At 36.6% G+C, this 22,223-nt stretch overlaps 1 protein-coding gene across 8 annotated transcripts in view; it reads right to left on the reverse strand.

The window, feature by feature from the left end:
• CACNA2D1 (calcium voltage-gated channel auxiliary subunit alpha2delta 1) overlaps positions 1-22,223 on the reverse strand; it is a 407,675-nt gene that overhangs the window by 213,751 nt on the left and 171,701 nt on the right. For all 8 annotated transcript variants that reach the window (XM_026861982.1, XM_026861990.1, XM_026861975.1 and 5 more), the window contains one exon: positions 17,357-17,416. In XM_026861982.1, coding sequence (XP_026717783.1) covers positions 17,357-17,416 — 60 coding nt within the window. The remainder of the gene's footprint in view (positions 1-17,356; positions 17,417-22,223) is intronic.

Raw genomic sequence — 22,223 nt, forward strand, 5'->3', positions numbered from 1 at the left:
ATTCTTCCTCTGGTTCTGTAAGTCAAAAGCAAGGTAACCAGAGACAATCCTAAGAGACAAAAATCTTTTAAACCCTTTTTAATTTTGGTAAATAGATACTTCCAAAAGGTTCAGGAAATTGCTAATCTTCTCATCACAGTAACTTCCTCAAAGTATAAGCAACTGCAAATGGCTTCCTTTTATAAGGCAAAATGCAATCCATTACAAAGCAGATTTCCAGGTGGGAAAATGAAATTAATTTATTAGCAGGTAATTAACCTCTAGATCACACTATCTAATCTGTTTAATTAAAGCAGAAAAGTATGTTTATTTTAATTTATTCAGCATTACTTTATTTAGTTGATGAAAGAACATAATAATAAAGAAATGCATAATAAATACATACATAAATAAATGAATGAATGAATAATAATGAAGAAAATTTGTCTAAACTGATTGCATATTATCTAGATTGTAAATACTGGGACCAGTGTAGTTCAGGAGCCTAGTTAAATAATTTGGACAATTTAAATCAGATTGACAGGAAATTGGCATTTTGAATTCATCCTTATGTACATGCTAGGATGTAATGAACTAGGCTACATCTCTTCCACTGTCATAACAGAATATAGAAAATATTCCAGTTCTCCAAGTCCAACAAATCTGCAAAAACCTTTGAGGAGATTATTTTTTACGAATGGGCAAACCAATAATAAAATTTGTCCCAAAGAAATTAGTTTGTATTTGTTACAGTGCTACTGTCTCCTATGCTTTATAGCCAACAAATAAGATCATGTTTATGCATATTGCAGTCAGTGGTTAGAAAATACTTAAAATGAATCAAACTTTATAGTCATATGACACTACGGCAGAGTTGAAACTTGAGTGTCTAAGCTTCTCAGTGATCCCTAATGGTGACTGAAGACATCAGGTATATTCCAAGGCTTATCCAAACCCAGCTGTGCACAGAGGTCAACAGTTCCTATGACATCTTTCTGAACCTTCATCATCTCAAACTGGAACCTGAGGATAAATGCTTGTGTCTATTCTTAAAATTGTATTTCTATTGCTTTTCGCATGCAGATCTGTATTGATTTAGCCCACACCTGGAGTCCCTCAGAAGCTGATAAAACTAATTAGTGATGAGCAGGGCCACAAATAATGAAAAATGCTGATAGATCACAACAGGAGACGAGGATGCTCAGTGGAGAAACCTTGATTTGCTTATGTTTTCATCAGATGATAGCCAGGTAAGATAAAATGTATGAAGAAGAGACTACAGAAAAGTGAACTGCACAAGCCATGACTGCCAGTATTACACAAGTAAATTTGTTCTATTGCAATCCCTCTGGCCTTGTCATGTATTAAACAATTAATGGCCATGAGTAACTGAATTATAACTTTTCTATTTAAGTAAATATAATCAACTGTATAAAATGCAGAGCATCTTCTTAAAGAATATTTTTTTTCTTCTGGGAATAAAATGGACACTATTATTCTATAAAAAATTTATTCTCTGTTCCAGTTCCACACTTGTACCATGAAAATAATCTACGTGTATCCAAAGTAAGTGTAACAAATTTATTCACAAGCAGTGTCATGAAGATTGAACTGTAGCTCATAATCCATTGACACAACAGGTCAGATGATAGAAAAAGCATATTTCTTTAGACTAGAATGCTTTCTCTGAATTTTTATTCAAAAGATGCACACAGTGTTTTAAACCCATCATTTAAACCCCTACTTCCTTGGGAATTTCACAACATTTAATGACACTAAAACAACAAATTTGAAAAATTGAGTCATAGGCATTTACAAAATGTTGCAGGAATTTTGAATTGTCAGTGCTGTAATTATTCTTAAACTTAACAATATAATCAGTAGATTGATAGCTGGATTAATTTTCAGAAGTCCAGGAACCATCATGTCATTTTAAAAGACTATGAAGGCAAAAAATTTAAACACAAAGACAACACTTGCCTATGAATATGTCAATTTCAGTAAGAAATAAAGGGAAAAAAAAAAAAAAGCACAACCAGATTACTTCACTCTATGTCTGACTTCAAATAATGAATTCATTTGAATAGTGATTTGATCCATTCAGAATATTTTATTAAGTTACTGAATATAATATATAGCATTCTATTTATAATATATAACTTAACAAAATATAGAAATATTTTATTTCCTGAATACCAAACAAAACCAAATTAACATTATCAAAACAGTTTCTTTCATCCTTCTTTTTAAATTTTCACATATAGATTTAATTCTGATAAACATTGTTTTCCATGGAATATCAATTACTGCAAAACATATCCTCTTTTTTAAAAAAATGTTTTGAAACAGAAGATTAAAATGTGTAAGACTAATTTTTATTTTTACACACACACACACATATATATATATATATATATATAAATAAAAGCTTTGAGAATATATCCAGTGGTTGAAACAGTTCCACAGAAACAGAAATTTCCTATATTTAATTTTCTTCTCTATTTCTCTCTTCACAAGGAAATAATATATGGTGAGAAATATGCTACACAAAGTTACTGTAAATAAATTCTTAGCAAAAATATCTAGGCAACACTAATGTCTTTTAAGAATCTCACTGAAATAGGAAAAAATGCCTACATTTTGCATAGTTTACCTTACACTGCAGCAGCGCAGGGTTTTATACATCTCTTTCTTTCCTCTTTTTGGCCATATGTAAAAACTAAAATAAAAAGACTTAATAACTTGTATTTCTGCAGGGAAATTAAACACACAGGGTTTTTTCCTTATTGTTACAATACTATATGACACAGGACAAATGAATTTTCGTATATAAATTATGGAAGTCTGATCAAAACTTTGGATCACATCTTACACAGCTGACACTGACTTGTGAAGTTAATGATCTCAAATAAATGTTTAAAAGCATTTGATTTCTTTCCCTGTCTGAATCAATTCTTCATTTTGGTTTATTCAATCACTTAAAGTGTGTCTACAAAAAAACACAGTTATACAAAAAAGCAATTGCTATAACTTACACAATTGTCACGAAAATTAGAAAAAACAACTAAATCTCTCCATTTCCTCCTATATGTGAAAAGTACCTTTCCAAAAGTTAATAAAGGAAGACTTGAAGGCCATGTCTTCCTTTCATGAAGGGCTTTGGTTCATGCACATAACAAGCCTGCCTGACATATGGACTGTTAATTATTTTAATGGACCTCTTACAATGATAAATCCTACCTGCTTTGTTAGTACTTTAAATGCTTTTGCTAGCTCTCCGGTGTCTTAGAAGGAAAGCAATTGTGGACAGCAGTTACCAAGCATTAAGAAATATCCCATGCTCACCTAATTAATAAAGTACAGAAGGAATCATAATTTAATTATTCAGCTTTGACATCCATTTTGTGCATGTCTTGCACTCAATCGCTGTAATAAAGCACAGCTCCATGAGTACACCTTATTTCAGAAGCAGTTCAGTATCATGAGACAAGCCAGCAGCAGGAAAATGTCATTCATTTTACTATTTAACATACAAGGATGAAGACTTTTCTAGTTAATCACTACAAGCAAAATGACCGTATCAAAAATAATTAAAACATAATTACTTTTCTTTTTTTAATTACTGGATATATTACACTGTTATGCTGCAATTCCTGAAGAAGAACAGTAAGATTTAAAAGCTGTATCAACATCTTGCTATAATGTTTTACATTCTCTACCTTAACAACTGCACTAGATTAAAATTTATTTCTGTCTTCTTCCATGGATCACAACACGGGTTTTCACTCACCATGCTTATGCCACAAACTGCAAAGAAATACAGAGTCACTCAAACTTCTAAATAAGCTGTTTCAAATCTGACAGCAGGGTAAATCACTTGGATGAGCATTTGCACTGTCACAACTACAGGCTGCTTTGTTTCAGGCAATGGCATACATGTCTAGTGTCTTGATTTATCAGCTAAGCCCCACGCAGCCACTTGCTCACTCCCCCCTGGTAGGATGGGGGAGAGAACTGGAAGAGTAAAATGGAGAAAACTAGTGGGCTGAGATAAAACCAATTTAAAAGGTAAAGTAAAAGCTGCGCACACAAGCAAAGCAAAACAAGGAATTCATACACTACTTCTATTGGCAGGCAGGTGCTCTGCCATCTCCAGGGAAGCAGGGCTCCATCACACGCAATGGTTACTCAGGAAGACAAATGCCATCATTCCAAACATCCCCCCTTTCCTTCTCCTTCCCCCAGGTTTTTATTGCTGAGCATGACACCATATGGTATGAGATATCCCTTTGGTCAGTTGGGGTCAGCTGTCCCGGCTGTGTCCCCTCCCAGCTGCTTGGGCACCCCCAGCCTTCTTGGTGGCAGGGCAGAAGGAGGAGGAGAAAAGGTCTTGACTCTGTGTAAGCACTGCTCAGCAGTGACTAAAACATCCTGCTGTTATCAACATTGTTTTCAACGTTGTTTTCAGCACAAATCCAAAACATACCCCATATGAGCTACTGGGAAGAAAATTAACTCTACCCCAGCCAAAGCCAGCACATCTTGACAGTAAACTGTATATTTAACTTCTTTTCATCACCCAGTCCTGCAGTACTGTCATTTTGTAAAGATGGTAGAGGGGTTCTTTCTTGGTTTTGCTTTCTTCCTGAGTTCGAGGTGTAGTAGTTCCGAAGGAACGAATGCTTTCAAACAGAAAACCCCCATACCATCAGAGCCAGACTAAGCACAGGCAAAGCTGCCACCTATGCAGTGCATTAGAATGGAAGAGCAGTAAAATGTAGCCAAAGCCTGCTTTGACTATACCAAAACCTTGGGAAGCCAGACTGGTGGCTGCTGGCTGTCAGTAGGGTGGAGAGGACAGCAATCTCAACAAACTCTTCCTTAAAACCAGTTTCAGCCCAAGACTGCACACATGCTCTCAGCAGTGTGAGCAACAAGCCTGGATCCTCAGCGACCACTCGATTTAATGTTCCAGTTTTGCCTGCTTCTTCTGGCTCTCCTTAATCCTGCCTGGGAGCAGAAGTCAGAACAGTCCTGGGTTTTAACAGCCTGGAGAAGGAATCAGCTAGTTCTGAATTTGTACACCTTTCTAGCCCAGAAATTGAACACAGTTTCAAAAATATTTTAAAGCTCATACATATAACTTATTCTAGGCAGAGAATTATTGATGTTCACTGCATTTTAGCACTCCCATCAGAATCTGTGGTAACACATGCAGGCTTGGGCCCTTACACTTTGTATAATTCATTTTCAAATTCTTGTACTGTTCAGCACTTCTTTGAAATTCATCTCTTTTCTAACATTCAGGGTGGACAGACAGACAAATAAGAAGACAAATAAGAGAAGATGTGAGGAAAGAGCCAAAGAGAGAAATTTTAAACAAGATAAATACATATCTATTGTGAAAAGTGAAATTAAGTCACGTATTTGATGAAAAAGACAGGCAGTCAAAAAGGCTCCTGCATACCTAACCAAAAAGGTTACTGAAAAAAGAGCTTAACACTGGAAGAAAATAATGAAGAAAAGAGGATGAAGTAAATTGGAAAGAGCATATTAAACTGAGTTGAGTTTGAAGAAGTGTATCATTTTTTTCTCAAAATTTGTCCTGTGATGCTTGAGGAGTATTTCAGCTCAGCTCTCAACAACACCATTACACAGTATTACAGAAGTGTGAACTGAGATTTCAGAAAGCCAGAGAAGGAGCTACAAGTGTTTAAGAAGGGATAATGGAAGATGTGAAACATAGGCTGAAAAGAAGGAATGCAATGCCACAAAAATTGTGAAGTGTCTGGCCAAGGATGATGCCATGTTCACATCCAAAACAGACAGAGGTGAAAATGAGGGAGAAAGGCAGGAGACAATTGCAGCAAAGCAGTCATTCCCAAACCTTTCCCATCAATGATCTCTTTGGCAACAGTGAAAACTTCCTGGGCCTCTTTCCCTTCCCCTCCCTGTCCCCTTCTCCCTTTCACATGGTTCAGTGTACAAACTTTGCTATGCACCTTGTCAAAGATTGTTTTGGTTTGTTCTTACTTTTACTGAATGTGATGGATTGATAGCTCTCACAGCTCCAGAAAATGGTATGAGCAGAAACTATCCTAACTTAGGTACTCTGCCTGAGAAAATCCTCCAAAACTATTTCAGCAGGTCTTCTAGTACAACAACTTCTAAACACTTATGCCTTGATATAAGACACTTTATCAGCATTATGTTAAAAACAACTATTCTGAGGAGACCAGCACAGTCTGTATGCTAATATTTGGACACAATGAATTGAAAATAACAGACATATGCAACCCATGGATAATGGTGCCAAGTAAGCATGAGCCAGTCGTGCAAACAGAGCCCAAGAGCCAGGATTCCTTTCCTGCTGTGCTCCACAAAGATGCTGTTCACACTAAACTTGCTGAAACTAATTATTCTGTTTTCTCTGCTTGTATGTTCAATTCTTACCAAATATTTCTGGTCTTTAAAACATGACAGAGGTAAAATTTCAAAAGCACAGGCACATACTAGTTTAACTGCTTGTGTTCTTGAAGTATCTGAACCCACTACCTTTAATTAGCCCCTTGCAGATGTGCAAAAAAGACACTCACCTAACAGCGTGCACCTGTTTATAGACATAAATACACATACACTATCAGATGATCCTTTTGTGCATATTTACATATAGATACATGTATAAATACACGTACAAGTATATACACAGAGGAAAAAGTATACAACTGATATATGCATATACATATCTCCTCCTATATAAGTAGGACTAGTTTAAGCTTATAACTTTGACTCCTAAAATATCACCTAAACCTTGTATATGAACATTGAGAAATCTGCAAAGGAAATCCAGTCTTACTGTTCATGTCATAGTTGTTTTTCATAAATGCAGTATTCATAATTCATAATGATAGCATAAGTAATAATAATTCTTTCATAAAAATAGTGGGATATTTACCCTATTGCTATTTGTAGAATGTCCTAGAAACTCACTAAACTGTTTGTAGAATGTCCTGGAAACTCATTAAACTGATGGATTTTTCCATCAATGTTCCTTCATACTATTTTCAAGCTAACCATTGCTGCTGTATATCTATTGCTCTAAAGAAAATTTACTTTCTCTTGAACAGTATTTCGTCTTGGTGTTTATTCTTGACACAGGCTGTTTACTCATCTGTAACCATGTTACGTTTTAGGATAGAGCATGCTTTATTCTCCACAGACAGTATGATGTCTGTGTTTCAAAATAAAACACAGATCCATCCTGAACACAAACTCCTGCTCATCCGTATTGCACTTGTTACAGCTGCCCCCAAGACCCCTAAGCCATGTCCAGATACATTCTGTGACATAGTATGCACCAGGAACCATTCTCAACTGACTGTGCAGGCAAGCCTGCATGAGGTTAGACTCTGGCTTGTTTTCTAAATGCCTCCAATGTTATCTCAACAGGTTTTATACCCTCAAATACTCTTACATGCCCTGGTGTAACTGATATCGCACTTGGAAACATGTGAACTCCCTAGTTTCATGGCTTGAAAATACTATTTTCTAAAGTGTACCACTTTCTTCACATCATTTCAGTGACTTTTGAGTAGAAAAGTACATAAACACACACCCACATATTATGACTTGGAGCCTCCTAGATATCACCAAGAGAAATCACAAGACCCATGCCACTTGGTCCAGCAGTCAAGTCCACAGATTTGTTTTATTCAAAAGTATAGATTTACAAACGTAAACTTTAGAAATGTATTCCAGTTCCAATCTCGAACTTACTTATTAGAGAAATGCCTCAGGGAGAAAGATTTAAAACTCCATCCCCTTCTGTGCATGAAATACACACTAACAAGAATGGGTCAAGCACAAGAAAACATACAGATCCGAGATTGCTTCTGCTGCTATAGGGTTACTTCACCTAAAAAAGCCTTTCATAGTAGTCAGGCTGGCATTGCTGGCCCTCTTGTCTTTTGCTCCCTACCCTACACGTCACAGGAGTCAGAAAGTGCCAAAAGATGATGGCTTTAGGCAAGTCCCACTCAAAACCTGTGATTGTTATCTCCTGATTTATCCATTTATACATTTAAATAGAAACTCTCCACCTTGAATGCAGAATCTCAAAACATGACTTAAATGTTGAAAGCCTTATGCAGCAATGTTAATATCAGCAAATCTTTACAGATATGTTTCATAAATATCTTACAAAGAAGACTGTACATAAGTGTGTTGCTTTCTAGTGTCATACATATGCTGTGCCAGAGCTTACTATGTTTTCCCCAATACCAAATTTCATGAATGGTGTCCAGTTGAAGGAAAGCTTGGAGGCAGAATTGCATGGGGAGATGGGCTGTCTCTTATACACAAATATTTTAAAAATATTTTGGGTCTAACTTGCTTTTAAAAAAAAAAAACAACCTCTAAGGTTTGCTATTATTAATGGTATTCCTTCTCTGAAGTAAGAATCAAAACTTTGTCATTTCCGAATTTGTCAGTATTTTATAAATCTGCCCCCATTATGAAAAGATGTATTTGAATGTTACCATCTTACTGCACTGATTAACTTCTGTGCATGTCAGGTTTGGGTTTTTTTTAATTAAAACATATATATTCTCTCCTCCTATTAGTAATTCAAAACCAGCAGAGCTAAGTAGGTTAATACTCCTTTTTTCAAAACATTGGTGCATTTCCTAAATAAAGTGTAAAAAAGGGTCAGGGTAACATGAACGTGATGGGTAATGGGGGAAATAAGTTTGCCTAGAAGATGATGGAAACAGAGGGCATTGGGCAGACCCTAGTTTTACTGGCAAAAATAAATCATGGATAAAAATACTGCTAGTTTTGAACTGAAAATATTTGGTAAAGAAGCTTACAGACAAAATAAACAGCATCCTTGTAGTCAATTTATAATTGATTTTACTGATTCACCAAAGGTAGTAAAGCAATGCTAAGAATTACTTATCAGAGATTTACATCAGCAACTGAATTTGAAGGTGAAAGGTAAAATTAAAAAAAAACTAGTTAGCTTCATCTGTGTTACAAATTTAATGAACTCTTAGAAAACAGGCACAACAGCAGCCTGCAGAAAGTTCTTCTTAACATATCATACGTCTCTATTCTAAAGAACCTACAGTGTGTTAATAAATTAAGTACAATAGTACATCTTTTAACAAGATGTTGTTCAGAAAGCACATTAAAGACTCATTCACAATAAAGTGATAATGCATATGTATGGTGTATTAATAATGAGAAATCACACCTTTTCTTTTTTTCTTCCCCAGCTCCTTTCCTCCACCCCTTTTTCAGAAGCTGCACATTTTTAAATGAGCTGCCTCGTCAATAAGTAAAAAGAGTATTAGATGCCTTTTAACATATTTGATTTTTCAGATAAAATGGAATACTTGAAAGATTCAACAATGATTGAAGATGTTTTTTTGCTTTACTCTAAAAGCTTTTTTGGCAAGTTCCCTACCAGAGAAGCACTTCCCTGCCCAGTTGACATCCTTATAATGATTTCTATTGTAAAGTTATACTCCTATACTCAATGTAAACATATTAAGAGATGATAAAGAACAGAAATTATTAAACCAAACCCAGAAATTATTAAAACCAAAAGATAGAAGAAAATCTAGCTCCTCTATAGTTATACATTTTAAATCCCTGCTTAAATATAATTCTGATTCTGAATGTAAAGCTACTGTTTGCTATCTTCTTTATCAACTTCTGAATCAGTATAAATTTCCGAAAAGTGTGAAAAAAAAATAAATCAAGAATTATAAATGTGTACAAATGATGAATTACATTAACACATACTGAGGTTATCCTTATACATTAGATGTTACATAACAGAACAAAAGAATGGAAGAGGTCACCTACAGCAATCCAGATTTTAGACGAAGGCAATGATTCCTCATTGACTCACTTGAGAGAGTCTACAAAGTTATAAAACTCTAGGCAAGCTAGCAAGAGGCATTACCTCTAAAAAGTTTGAATACTAATGAGCTGGATTTCCCCCGCCCCCCCAAGACATATTTCTTATATCTAGTGCCTCCTAGAAATTTGTAAACCAGAAACCATTGATGTGACATTGTGAAAATAAGAGTATGAGCATTAGGGAAGGATGCTGGGGACAGACAAGTGGACAGTGGGATCTTGTTCACAGTAGGGAATGCCAGACAAATTCTGCACTCATCTGGGGAAGCATATGTCACGTGTCTCCAAACAGGCTTCACCATGGGCATGTTCACAGTGAATTTCTACATTAAGATGAATCTCTTCTTACTAATTACAGAGATGCTAGGAAAGTAAGGTGAGAGTGATTCAAATGCTGTACTGCTGTATCGCCTGTCTTGTTTTGTAAAAGCACTATGGAAAAACTTGCAGAAATGCCTGTCCCTGAAATACTCACAGTGCATTTTTATTAATCAAAAAGGTATAAATGATTTGACAAGCATCAAACAAATATCAGAACAACCCCTAAACCCACCCAATTTCAGTAAAGAGGATTCATTCTTACTTCCTCACCTTCCTACCACTCCCAGTGCTCTGTCTCCTGAGTAGAAATATGTCAAAGTGCAAACTATCACTGACAGAAAAAAGGTGATTTCATTCCTTTCAGTGACATATGGCACATTTAATCTAAATTATATACAAATGAAAGCTATATGGCACAGAAGAGAAGGTGGCACACAGCTCTTCAGAGACTAAAATATCATCCTTGCTAAAACCTTGACCATCTGCCTGTCAATTTATATCAATTATTTGGCATATTTTTTTCCAAATCACATGGGCTTTAGAAGGCCTTATCCAAAATGAATCAAAATCAATAGAAGATTTATTTCACTGGGTTTTGGATCAGAGCACTGTCTGAAGATAGAGACAGCTTTGACACTTTGCCTGTGTTTAGTGTTGTTAAAACTTCCACAAAATTATAAAGTATATATGACTTCACTGGGAAAAGATCCCATGCCTACTTTGCACCTGTGGGGACCGGTTCCCTGTACCCCAGGACTGGAGCCAAATCTAAACAGTATCATTTGCTACAGAAGCTCTTTGCACCCAAGAGGACTATCGGAGGTAAAAAGCTATGAGAACTGTATCTTCTCTCTGATGATCTGAGAAAAAGTATTCTAGTTTTTATTCACAGAGTTTTTCCCTCTTTAAAATGACAAAATATGTTTACTAAGCTGCTGCTTTAAAACAAAGCAGTATGAAAGCTGAAAGTTTGGTGTTTTGTTTTTTTTTTCCAGCTGAGGCTTTTAAGATGCAATATTTCAGAGTTGTGACATCCAAAATAAATTACAGACAGTCCTGAAAATCTTTAATCCTTAAGACACATCAAGCACTTAGAAATGTCTCTCTGCCCTTGCAAGTCACAGATCAGCTTGTGTCTTGTGTCCCAGCTTCAGCTGGGATATAGTTAATTTTCTTCCTAGTAGCTGCTATAGTGCTATGCTTTGGATTTAGGATGAGAATAATGTTAATAACAGACTGATGTTTTAGTTGTTGCTGAGCAGTGTTTACACTAAGTCAAGGACTTTTCAGCTTCTCTTGATGCCTTGCCAGGGGAGGCTGGGGGCAGGGGGTGCACAAGAAGCTGGGAAGACGCACAGCCAGGACAGCTGACACAAACTGGCTGAAGGGACAGTCCATAGCATATGACATCATGCTCAGGTTTTGCTTTTTTAATCTTGTTTTCATCTTCTTTATGTGTTTCATCTTAGTTATTCTTTTTAACTTCCATTTCTTGGATGAGCACCTTTTCACTAGTTTTATGCAGCCAATAAAAAAAAAAAAAAAAAAAAAAATCATAATTCCAAAGTACTATTTCCATGACCTTTTTTCTTTAAAGACCAATTAGTACATAAGCACCAGCCTACACATTATCATCACAGCAAAGGCTGCCTCAGAAATATCAGGATTCAGAAAATTATCATTTACACAGAACATAAAATGACACTATTGGTTAAAAAAGATAAGGCATATAGAATTTTTTAATGTGGCATTTTAATGTGATAATTACAGAATCACAGAATCATCTAGGTTGGAAAAGACCTTGAAGATCATCTAGTCCAATCACTGACCTAACACTGACAGTTCCCAACTACACCACATCCCTCAGCGCTATGTCAACCCAACTCTTAAACCCCTCCAGGGATGGGGACTCCACCACCTCCCTGGGCAGCCCATTCCAATGCACAACAGCCCCTTCTGGAAAGAAATGCTTCCTGATATACAGTCTAAATTAATTCCAAAAAATCTAAGTTTCAGTCTTCATATAAATAAGTGGATGCTAATAGGCCATCCATAAAGACTCCCCTTGTTAAAATACAAATGAGGTATCTCTTATGTTTATACATGTGTAAATACAATTAATATTGCAACCCAACTGGAAACAAAATTGCTTTAGTTAACCAACCATTGCAAGGCAATCAAATGTGGTATCAAACATAATTGTAGAAGATCCATTTGGGGAATAACAGCAAAAATTTCATACAGACTACTTCCCTCCTTCTTCCAATTCACAAACAACTTTTTTCATGCATCTCTATGCCAGAAAAATAAAAAAAAAATCATGAGTGTCAAACCCACCTCCCTTTCACTCCGCATCATACAAGATAATTCAAACTGACAAGGCTGTTTCATTTAGAAATATTGGTTTGTGTCTCTAATTTGTAACTGCATAAATCTAAAAACATTTAAGTAGGCTTTATTTCTCCAGCTGTACCTGCAGCTAGGGAATTGGGCACTATTGATCGAGTAGGAAGCAGAGAACACCATTTCTTTATTTGCCTGAAGCTAAGCGCTTTGGATTTGCTTTCATAAACTTCACAAACACCCTCTTCAGACTTAATAGGTTTTTTAACAGGTAACTATTATTACATATAGATGTAAAATGTAGTCCAGATATTTTAATTGACTTTGTCCTTAATTGGGAAACAATATGTTTTATAATCCAATATTAATGTGGTTTTTTTTTGTTTTTACTCAGAAGACATTCAGTATTCTTAATCATTATTCTTCTGAATAATTTTATACTTTTTAGTAAATTAATTAGTAACTGCCAAAATTATTTTGATATTTAATTATCAGTGCAAAATACCGAAATCCTTTATGATCTTTATTTCTCTTGGCTAAAAAATACTGGAAAATAGGTAAGATACGTGCTCTTGTTTTAGATTTCTATTTTTGCTCTCACACATTGAGTATACGCCTAACAGGCATTCATTTATTAATAAAAAGAAAAGATATAGCCCCCAGTGTCAATCTATGTATTTAACAAGCTATGACAGAAGGATAGGAATATGAAAATACTTTCTCTAACACCAGATGCTTGATGTTCAGTAAGTTGCTGGGTCACAGCTTCCCAGGTTCAAATTAATACTGATCTGAGATTTCTGTGTTCATGGCTATTTTTGGTTTTGGCAAACATCAACATGCTATTGCAAATAAAACTAAAAATTTTAAAATTCTTCAGCTTTGGTAAAGATTCCTTTAACTATTGATCCTGGCAAGATCCTGGAGCAGATCTTCCTGGAAACTATGCTAAGGCACATCGAGGACAGGGATGTGATCTGACACAGCCAGCATGGCTTTACAAATGGCAAATAGCGCCTGGCAAATTTGGTAGCCTTCTATGATGGGGTTATGGCATCTGTGGAGAAGGGAAGAGCAACTAATGTCATCTACCCAGACTTGTATTTGATACTGTCCCACACAATGTCTCCAAAATGTCTCCAAAATGGAGACATGTGGATTTGACGAGTGGACCACTCAGTGGAAAAGGATTTGGCTGGATGGTTGCACAAAGTTGTGGTCAATGGCTTGATGTCTAGGTAAAGACCAGTGATGAGAAGTGTCCCTCAGGGGTGCGTATTGGGACCAGAATTATTCAGCATCTTTGCTGGGGACATGGGACAGTGGGAACGAGTGCACCCTCAGCAAGTTTCTGGATGACACCAGGCTGAGTGGTGGTTGATATCTAGAGGTAAGGGATGCCATCCAGAGGGACCGTGACAGGTTTGAGAGGTGGGTCCATGCAAACTTCATGAAGTTCACCAAGGTACCTGGGTAGGGCAATCTCAAAAATGGATACACACTGGGCAATGAGTGCACTGAGAGCAGCCCTGTGGAGAAGTACTTGGGGTACTGAAGGATGGAAAACTGAATATGAGACAGCAATACACATTTTGCAGCCCAGAAAGCCAACTGTATCCTGGGCTGCATCAAGAGAAGTGTGGCCAGCAGGTCAAGGGAGGTGATTCTGCCCCTCCACTCTTGAGCAGGACTGCTTGAGCAGGTCCAGAGGAGGCCACAAAGATGCTCAGGGGATGGAGCACCTCCCCTACGAGGACAGGATGAGAGAGTTGGGGTTGTTCAGCCTGAGGAAGAGAAGGGTCCTATAGAGGCCTTCCAGTACTTAAAAAGGGCTACAGGAAAGGTGGGGAGGGACCCTGTGTCAAAGAGCATAGTGATAGGATGAGTGGTAACAGTTTTAATCTAACAGAGGGTAGATTTAGATTAGATATAAAGAAAAGATTCTTTCCTGTGAGGGTGCTGAGGCACTGTCACAGGTTGCCCAGAGAAGCTGTGGCTGTGGCAGTGTTCAAGGCCAGGTTGGACGGGGCTTTGAGCAACCTGGGCTAGTGGAAGGTGTCCCTGCCCACGGCAGGGGGGTTGGAACTAAATAATCTTTAACGTCCCTTCCAGCCCAAACCACTCTATGATTCTATGATTTATCAAAAAGTCAAAACTTAAATTTTTACTTGTTTCTCTTTGCTTGGTCTTCTTGAAGTAGCTGGAATATAATATAACATAGTACTGGAAATACTGGAACAAATTCTATTCTCATTCAATTACAAATAGTAGGGAAAAGGGATTTCAGTAGTTGTGCATTTGTGCTTTTATCAATGGTTTAGTCCCAACTTCCTTTCTAAAAGGCAAGCAAATTCTCTCATTTAGACAATTCTGAGAGTCTTTACATTCAATTTTTAGCTGAAATAACAAAAATGAGGCTCTGGGACCAAATCTGGGTCTTGAAATATTTTTCCCTGTACTAGCTAATTTCAAAAGAACGTATCTGAGGATGCTGAATTTTTACTATACTGCGACATTAATCTACAAATACAATCTTTAAAAATCTTTAACGCTTACATGCTTCTTTTGCTGCAAACTCTGCAATATTCATAGTTTGAATAAAGTATTAGAACGGGCACCCTGTACTTTTGATTGACACATCCCTTGTAGCTCCGTATAGAGCTTGGTAATATGGCCAGCCCTCTTTGCCCTTCCTGTTTTGGATTTGTTCCACTGAGGTCAGCCCATACATACTCCCCCAGAAGGAATGTTTGTGATATTTTCTCCTTAAAACTCCATTGGTTATTATTCAGCTGCAATCTGACTGTCATGGACATTGCTGATTGTGAGCTCATTAGAAGCAGAAATAGATAGTCCCAAAGAGCTCCTTTCTACAGTGACTCATGTGCAATGCCACTGAAAGGGCTTTCATCACGCAAAACCAAATCCCAGACAAGAAATAGCCCATGTACAGCATGATGCAGACCATTCATAATGCTATAAGAAGTACTTTAAGAAACCATATCCACAGAAAGTTTTATGGTATATCTTCTATTTTCAATCACAGCCATTAGGAGAATGAATCTTCCAATGAAAATTAAGTTTATCAGAAAGATCTGTGGGCAAACTAATTTGAGCAGGCATTTGCTAAAAAGTAGGCCAGAAGAGAGGAGAGATTACTTCTGGCAAAAATGGAACAAATTAAATTATAAGAGGCTTAATACATTTATTTGAAATTTAATTGCATAACCTAATGTCAAGGTTATTATATGGTGCACGCTGTTCTCATCCAAATTCAAAACAGTAAAGCACAAGCTTGGTTTGCAGTTACTTTATTATAAATCCAACTGCATTTTTAAAATTTTACTCTGACGATAGTCTTTGTCTAAGCCACAACATTAGTATAAGATCACATTTCAAAATTGCTTTGAGATGTCTCCTTGGCAATGAATTCTGATAAGACCAGAAGCCTCTTTGGTGTGACTGACTTCTACTGCAAGTAAAGGGCAAAAAGAAAACCAAAAGCTGAGATGGTATTGTTGATGTGATGCCAGTGTGTACAGTAAAAAGCAAAATTATTAGAAAGAGCATCTGACCGTATTCAGACTGTTCTGCACTGAGTCCATCAAACCTGCAGGTTTTGTTTTCTATTCAAAGCAGAGACAGAATATCAGAAAAGGTCGTTGTAGCATACTCATTATTGCATCCCTATGGAATATGCATTCTGTGTGTTACCATATATTAGAAGCTATGCCTGTGCAGAGAGCACACTTAAAAGCATTCAGACTGTGTCCAGACCGTCTTTGCACTCCTAAAAGCCAGTCACACTAATCGGAATTGTTTGGCCTGACCTTAGGGGTATTTTTTTCCCGTTTGTTTGCAGATCTCCAAGTGTCTGAGGAGCACTGGATCAGAAAGGATATTATAGAAAATCATCGCGCACTCAACTCTGTGCCACTATGATTCTAGTGGATGTGCAAACACAGTCTAGGTTTGTAGCAGCATCACATAAAAGCACCATTTGCTTTTATTTCTGAAGGAACAGGCAATGAAGGCATAATAAATGACTTAGACACTTGGTAAGAGCTGTAGCCTAAAATTAACAGGCTTATAACCATGCAGTACAATACTAATTTGACTTGATCAGTAATCAAGAATGAATGTATATTTTACAATCATCTCACTTGTTTTTCAGTAAAGTCAGAAATGATTGAAGAAGATAGTTTAGTGTTTGTCCAGGGCCTCTTTCAGTAGTACTAAAATACTGAAGAGCAGAGATGCGGTTATTAAACTAGGGAAAGGGATTCTGAAAAAACCACTCTATGACTCCCAATACAAACAGTCATGTAGATAACCAAATCCTTCTGTATTAAACTTTTTTCTGTTTGTTTTCTTATTTTTCTTTTTTTTTTTTCTCCACCACATAAGCAAAAAACAACTTGAAAAATATATTTTCTATGATTCTGTGTTTCAGTGCTTGGAGTAGCACACTTTTAACTGCCAGTAACCATCACTCAGATGTCTTCTCTGCAATCATTCCTTGTATGTCAAATCAGATCTCTTGCGTACACCTCAGAGATACATCCCTGGGTCTGCAAAGCTCCCTATAAGCTTCTGAAGTGAAAAGTCCATTTTATTCTCTAGACAACCAGACCAGCACTCTGTTTACTGAATAAAATAAAATGCCCATTCATAGTTAATGACTCCTTCTGTGGTGGATACATAAACAACATGTTTGTAAGACTACAGTTAAAGTTTCAAAGAGAAAAAATCCAAGAAGATTAAAAGGACAAAAAATGAAACTTACCCCAAACTCATCCCTCCACTGATGTGATGCTTGGTTCTTCTCTGCTTCTTTAGCGAGGCGCTGAAGACCAAAGAGAGAGAGGACATACATTTTAGTCTTTACTGATTCTTCTCACAGCAAAGTCTTTCTTTTTTAATTTCCTCATATACAGGTCTTCTCTATATAATTTTATATATACCTATGCTTTTTTGCACTTACTTGAAAATTAAGTATATTTGAGTAAAGACGGATCATCTCATTTAAAAAATGTGATTTGCTGTATTATTTGATTATTAAGTACTGTAATGTTGCATTAGAAAACTTAACCCTCATTCCAAGGTCATTTAAGAAGTTCTAGTTAAATTTTAAATCCATCACTATCCTTCTGAAAAAACTTTCTCCTTACACGCACCATCTTGCCTTATATGTATTAATTTTATCTACCAGCCAAAGACAAAATTTATTATCATTTTAGAACACTCTATTATGGACAGTTATTTCTCCATTAAATTATTTAGCTTCAATTACAGGATTTTCTGACATCATTTGTGATTATTAGGGACGCATAAAAACTCAGTAATTTGGACTAGCTCTAGTCTGGTCCCATGGATTGAATACACATTAGCAGTTGGAGAGTAATAAACATGCTCCTAGCAGACATTTTTCCCATCTAATTTAATTTGAAAGAAATCCAGTTTGTCCACTTAGCCCCATGGGAAACAAAGCACAGTTCACAGGAATGATCAGAAGATGCTCCTTCAAATCAGTCCCCCTACAGACACATCCATTGTGCACATCCATGCTGACATGTCTTTCCTCATACAAAATTACAAGTCTTTGGAAAAAAGCTGTTTGTACATGTTTACTACAAATTTGCGTATAAAAGTAGCCAAGCGTAATGCATGTTCTCCAGCTGAGTTGCATACAGCATCCCCAGGGCCAGCAGCCCTGGAGGCAGGCACCCATTCTGAAAGCAAGCAAGCTCACTCTGAAGAAGCAGCTACCTGATGTGAATATAGTTCATGTGGACTCAGCCATGTCCCAATTGTTGAGTGACTTTGATAATTGTATTACTTTATAGTCCAATAAAAAAATTTAGCAACTGTTTCTGGGGAGTCATGGTCCCTTTCTAACAGAAATAGTCTGGCTATATCCACCAGATAACTAGGGATGGAAATGCTTTACTGTTTAACAGTATGTGCACAGTAAGCATGATGATCCTTTTAATACTCAGACCAGTTCCTACGCAAAACAAACTGGTGGTCTAAGTCGCATTTTCTGTTGAGTCAAGCTGTCAGTTCTTGCTAACAACCAAAAGGATTATGGCCAGAAAGTTCATATCAACTGGAATCGCAGAGGTGGTGGTGTCAGCACCTCACCTCAGCCCCATCCATGACAGCAACCACTATGCTATCTGATCCCATTAGGGCAGTCCCTGTCCCCCATCCCCCCCACACCCCCACCCCCAACAACTAACAGGATGATAAATTTTGTAAAGTGAAAATTAGGATCTTTTCCTTCCTTTTACATTTTCAATCATTCTATCTATCATTCTATCTATCTATCTATCTATCTATCTATCTATCTATCTATCTATCTATCTATCTATCAATCAAAAACAAACCAAACCAAACAAACAAAAACCAAACCAGTGTGTTATGGATTAATCATAATTTAAAATTAAATCACCACCTTCAAATTTGTTTCAGTGGTCAATAAAATGTTTTAGCAAGCGAAAGTGAGGAAAACAGCGCTGGGTGTGCCGGGGAAACTCTGCTCCACCAAGGCACACACCTTACATCCCGAATCGGAGTCCTTTTAAAGTGCAGCCTTCATGAAAGGGCAAAAACATTTAGAACCATAACACTGTCTGACCACAACAAAGTTCAGTTACAATACAATCTGATGTTAACACAATTTCTTTTTTTATATTTAATTTACTGCATAATATATTTAACTGTAACTTGAGATTTGAGTAACAACTATCATATAGGTTTTATTACAAGTGTGCTGCTGTTAAGTGTCCCCACTTGTTTTATTGTCAGTTCAAATGATTCTTAGCTAATAGAAAGCTGCTAGCATCTCACAGGCATTGCCAAGCAGAGTACCCTCCAGAGTAGCCAAGTATCATATTTACAAAAGAAAAACTATTATACAATTTGATGTATTATATTGGGAAAAAGGACAGTACAGCTCTCCCTTGACTGCACTGAAAAAACACCTCAGATACCTACAGTATTTTCAGTTTTCTGGTAATATACTAGAACAATTTTGTTCATTTAATTTCTTCACCCAGTATCACCAGTTCTGCATCTAAATTTCCACATCCTCTGATGAGTTCAAGCCAATTAAGACATGTTTCACCAAACTGTAGCAAAGCAAGATAACTACACTTACTACACATGTAAACAGCTGTAGTTAACACTGCCCTCAGATCTCCCTCACAGTCTGCTTCATTGCCTTAAGGTACCCAGAGAACTGCAATTTTTTTTACCACAAAAGACACCAGAACCCAAATGCACAAACTGATAGATGGATTATGAAGAGAAATACATAATGAGCATTAACATTTTCATGTTAATAGTTTAGGTGGAATTTATATTTAGAATGTATTTACTAGTATTCCCTGACAGATAGAAAATTAAAGACTAGCCAACTTGATATCAAGACAGAATTATTTTCCTTGAAACAGATCATCTTTTCTATCAGCAATGCCTATAAATGCTACTCAAATTATTAGTACTCAATATAGTACCTGTTAGCCAGGACTAGAATAAATCTGTGAGTGGTGACAATAATAATTTGATCTCTCAAAATTGAGATAAATATTGCATTTTGACCTTCTATTACTGCAAAAGAACAATCCTGTAATTCTATAGTTATGTAAGTTATATGCAAAAAAACATACAGGATCATTTCCAGTACTAGTAACTCCTACTACCGACTGGTAACCGTGAATACCCAGCTCATCTGCAGCAGCAGACTCTTTTATCAACAATGATGTGCAAGCTATCAAAAGGGCACAGATCATGCATGGACATAATTTTTAAGAAATCAAGTGTTTTAAAATATATGGTTTGACTGATAGGAAGTCACTGCATGCAAAGACCAGTATCATTCTCTCCTGTGTAATATCTTAGATTTTTAGGAAAGATAAGGGAAGAGTATTACATTTTATATATATATATATATATATATATATATATATATAATGAGGCTAAGGTGTTCTAAGAAATTTTTCATTTCTGTGCAAGAGGAACCTTGCTGCCTCAGCAACATGGATTTTAATAACTGAGACATTCACCCTTCCGTCCACAGAGAGAGCTCTGTTAAGAGCCAGATTAAGAAGTCAAGACTCCTGGGTCAAAACCAGCTAGACTGTGAAGCAAACGCAAGTTCCCTATGCCCTTTATTGTGACACAAGGAGAGACTAATTTTTCATCTCTCTCAAAGAAATCATGCCTGCTTCCTTTTGAGGTATGCAAATATCAGGTCTTGCTGTCCCTGTTTTGATGGAAACGTCTCTGGAGAATGCCAACAGAGGAGTGACACAACAGCAGGCTGACACCTGACACTCCCCATGTCCCTCTCATTACAATGAGGGTTTAATAAGGCTACACCTTCTTTAAAACCATGACCCGCTGCAGTTCCCTAAAGGTTTCTCTAGCAAATACTAAAATGTTGAGATTTGTATTTTTATATGTGAGAAAATAAGCAGAAATTATTCCAAAACAAATAAGCAAAGCAATATTTCTACATATTAGGCTTTAATCACTTGTTACTCCATGCCTCTGTATGTGTGCTGTGAAAACAAAAGCTGTGAGATGTTTTCAGGCCTTGAATGAAGCTCTACCTAAAATCATATTTTTAGAGAGGATGAAAAGCCAAACACCACTAAAAAGAGGAAAAAAGAACAAACCTAACGTAACAGAAACATTCTGGCTTACTTCAACATATTTAAAAAACCACTACTTTCTACAGTCTGCTGGAGAACAAGTATTCTCAGATTATGACAATGAAACTCAAATTACTCTGAAGTTGTACATAAATTGAGAAACCATGAACAGGAAGAGAGGGCTGCGAAAGCTAACAAATGCTGTAGCATCTATTCCTGTGCTTTTGGAGGATGTTCACTGGCTGTGAGACAGCGTTTCTCAGAGATCAAAAGGGCTGATGTCAGATTTAACCAATGAGATTGACACAGCAGCTGATGTCAATTTAAGGTGCTTGAAAACACCGTTATTAAACAAGCATTTGTTAAATAAATATTCCTGGATGAAACAATCATTTTCTACCTCTTTTTTTTTTTTTTACTATTTTAGCTTTTTTTATATAATGAATGAGAACTACTCTCTCCCTTGCTATCTTCTAAATATGTTGCATGTTGCATTATTTTTAGGAATTTTCAGAATACTTAACTCATCAATAAAAGTATAATTATCCCTTGAAAGACAGTCACTGCCCACAAATAAGTATTTTAATCAAACTTTGGAAGAAGTCAAGTCACCTTCCACTAGATTTCCTTAAATCTTTCGAAGAGAATGGTTCCCTTTAAAGCAAAACAGCTAGTGGGAATGATAGATAAGATGCAAATATTATTTACTCCACCAGCCTATGAACTTTTCTTTAACTTTTAAATGGATTACAAAAAATTACACACACATACACACACACACACATACACACACAAAAAGCAAACCAGCAACCAAAAAACCCAAAGCCTAGCTGCCTGTCAATCTCAAAACTGTCCATTTCTGAAGGTGTCCCCAGGTTCCAAGTGCATGTTACTATCTCTGAGAGACAGCCTTTGATGTAGCACAGACTGCAAGAGACCTGAAGAATCTTTATCTGATCTGTAAAGATCAACTCCCCAGAAGGCCTATTCATC

The sequence above is a fragment of the Athene cunicularia genome (genome assembly GCF_003259725.1).
Source record: "Athene cunicularia isolate RWA chromosome 1 unlocalized genomic scaffold, athCun1 chr1_part2, whole genome shotgun sequence".
Classification (NCBI taxonomy): Eukaryota; Metazoa; Chordata; class Aves; order Strigiformes; family Strigidae; genus Athene; species Athene cunicularia.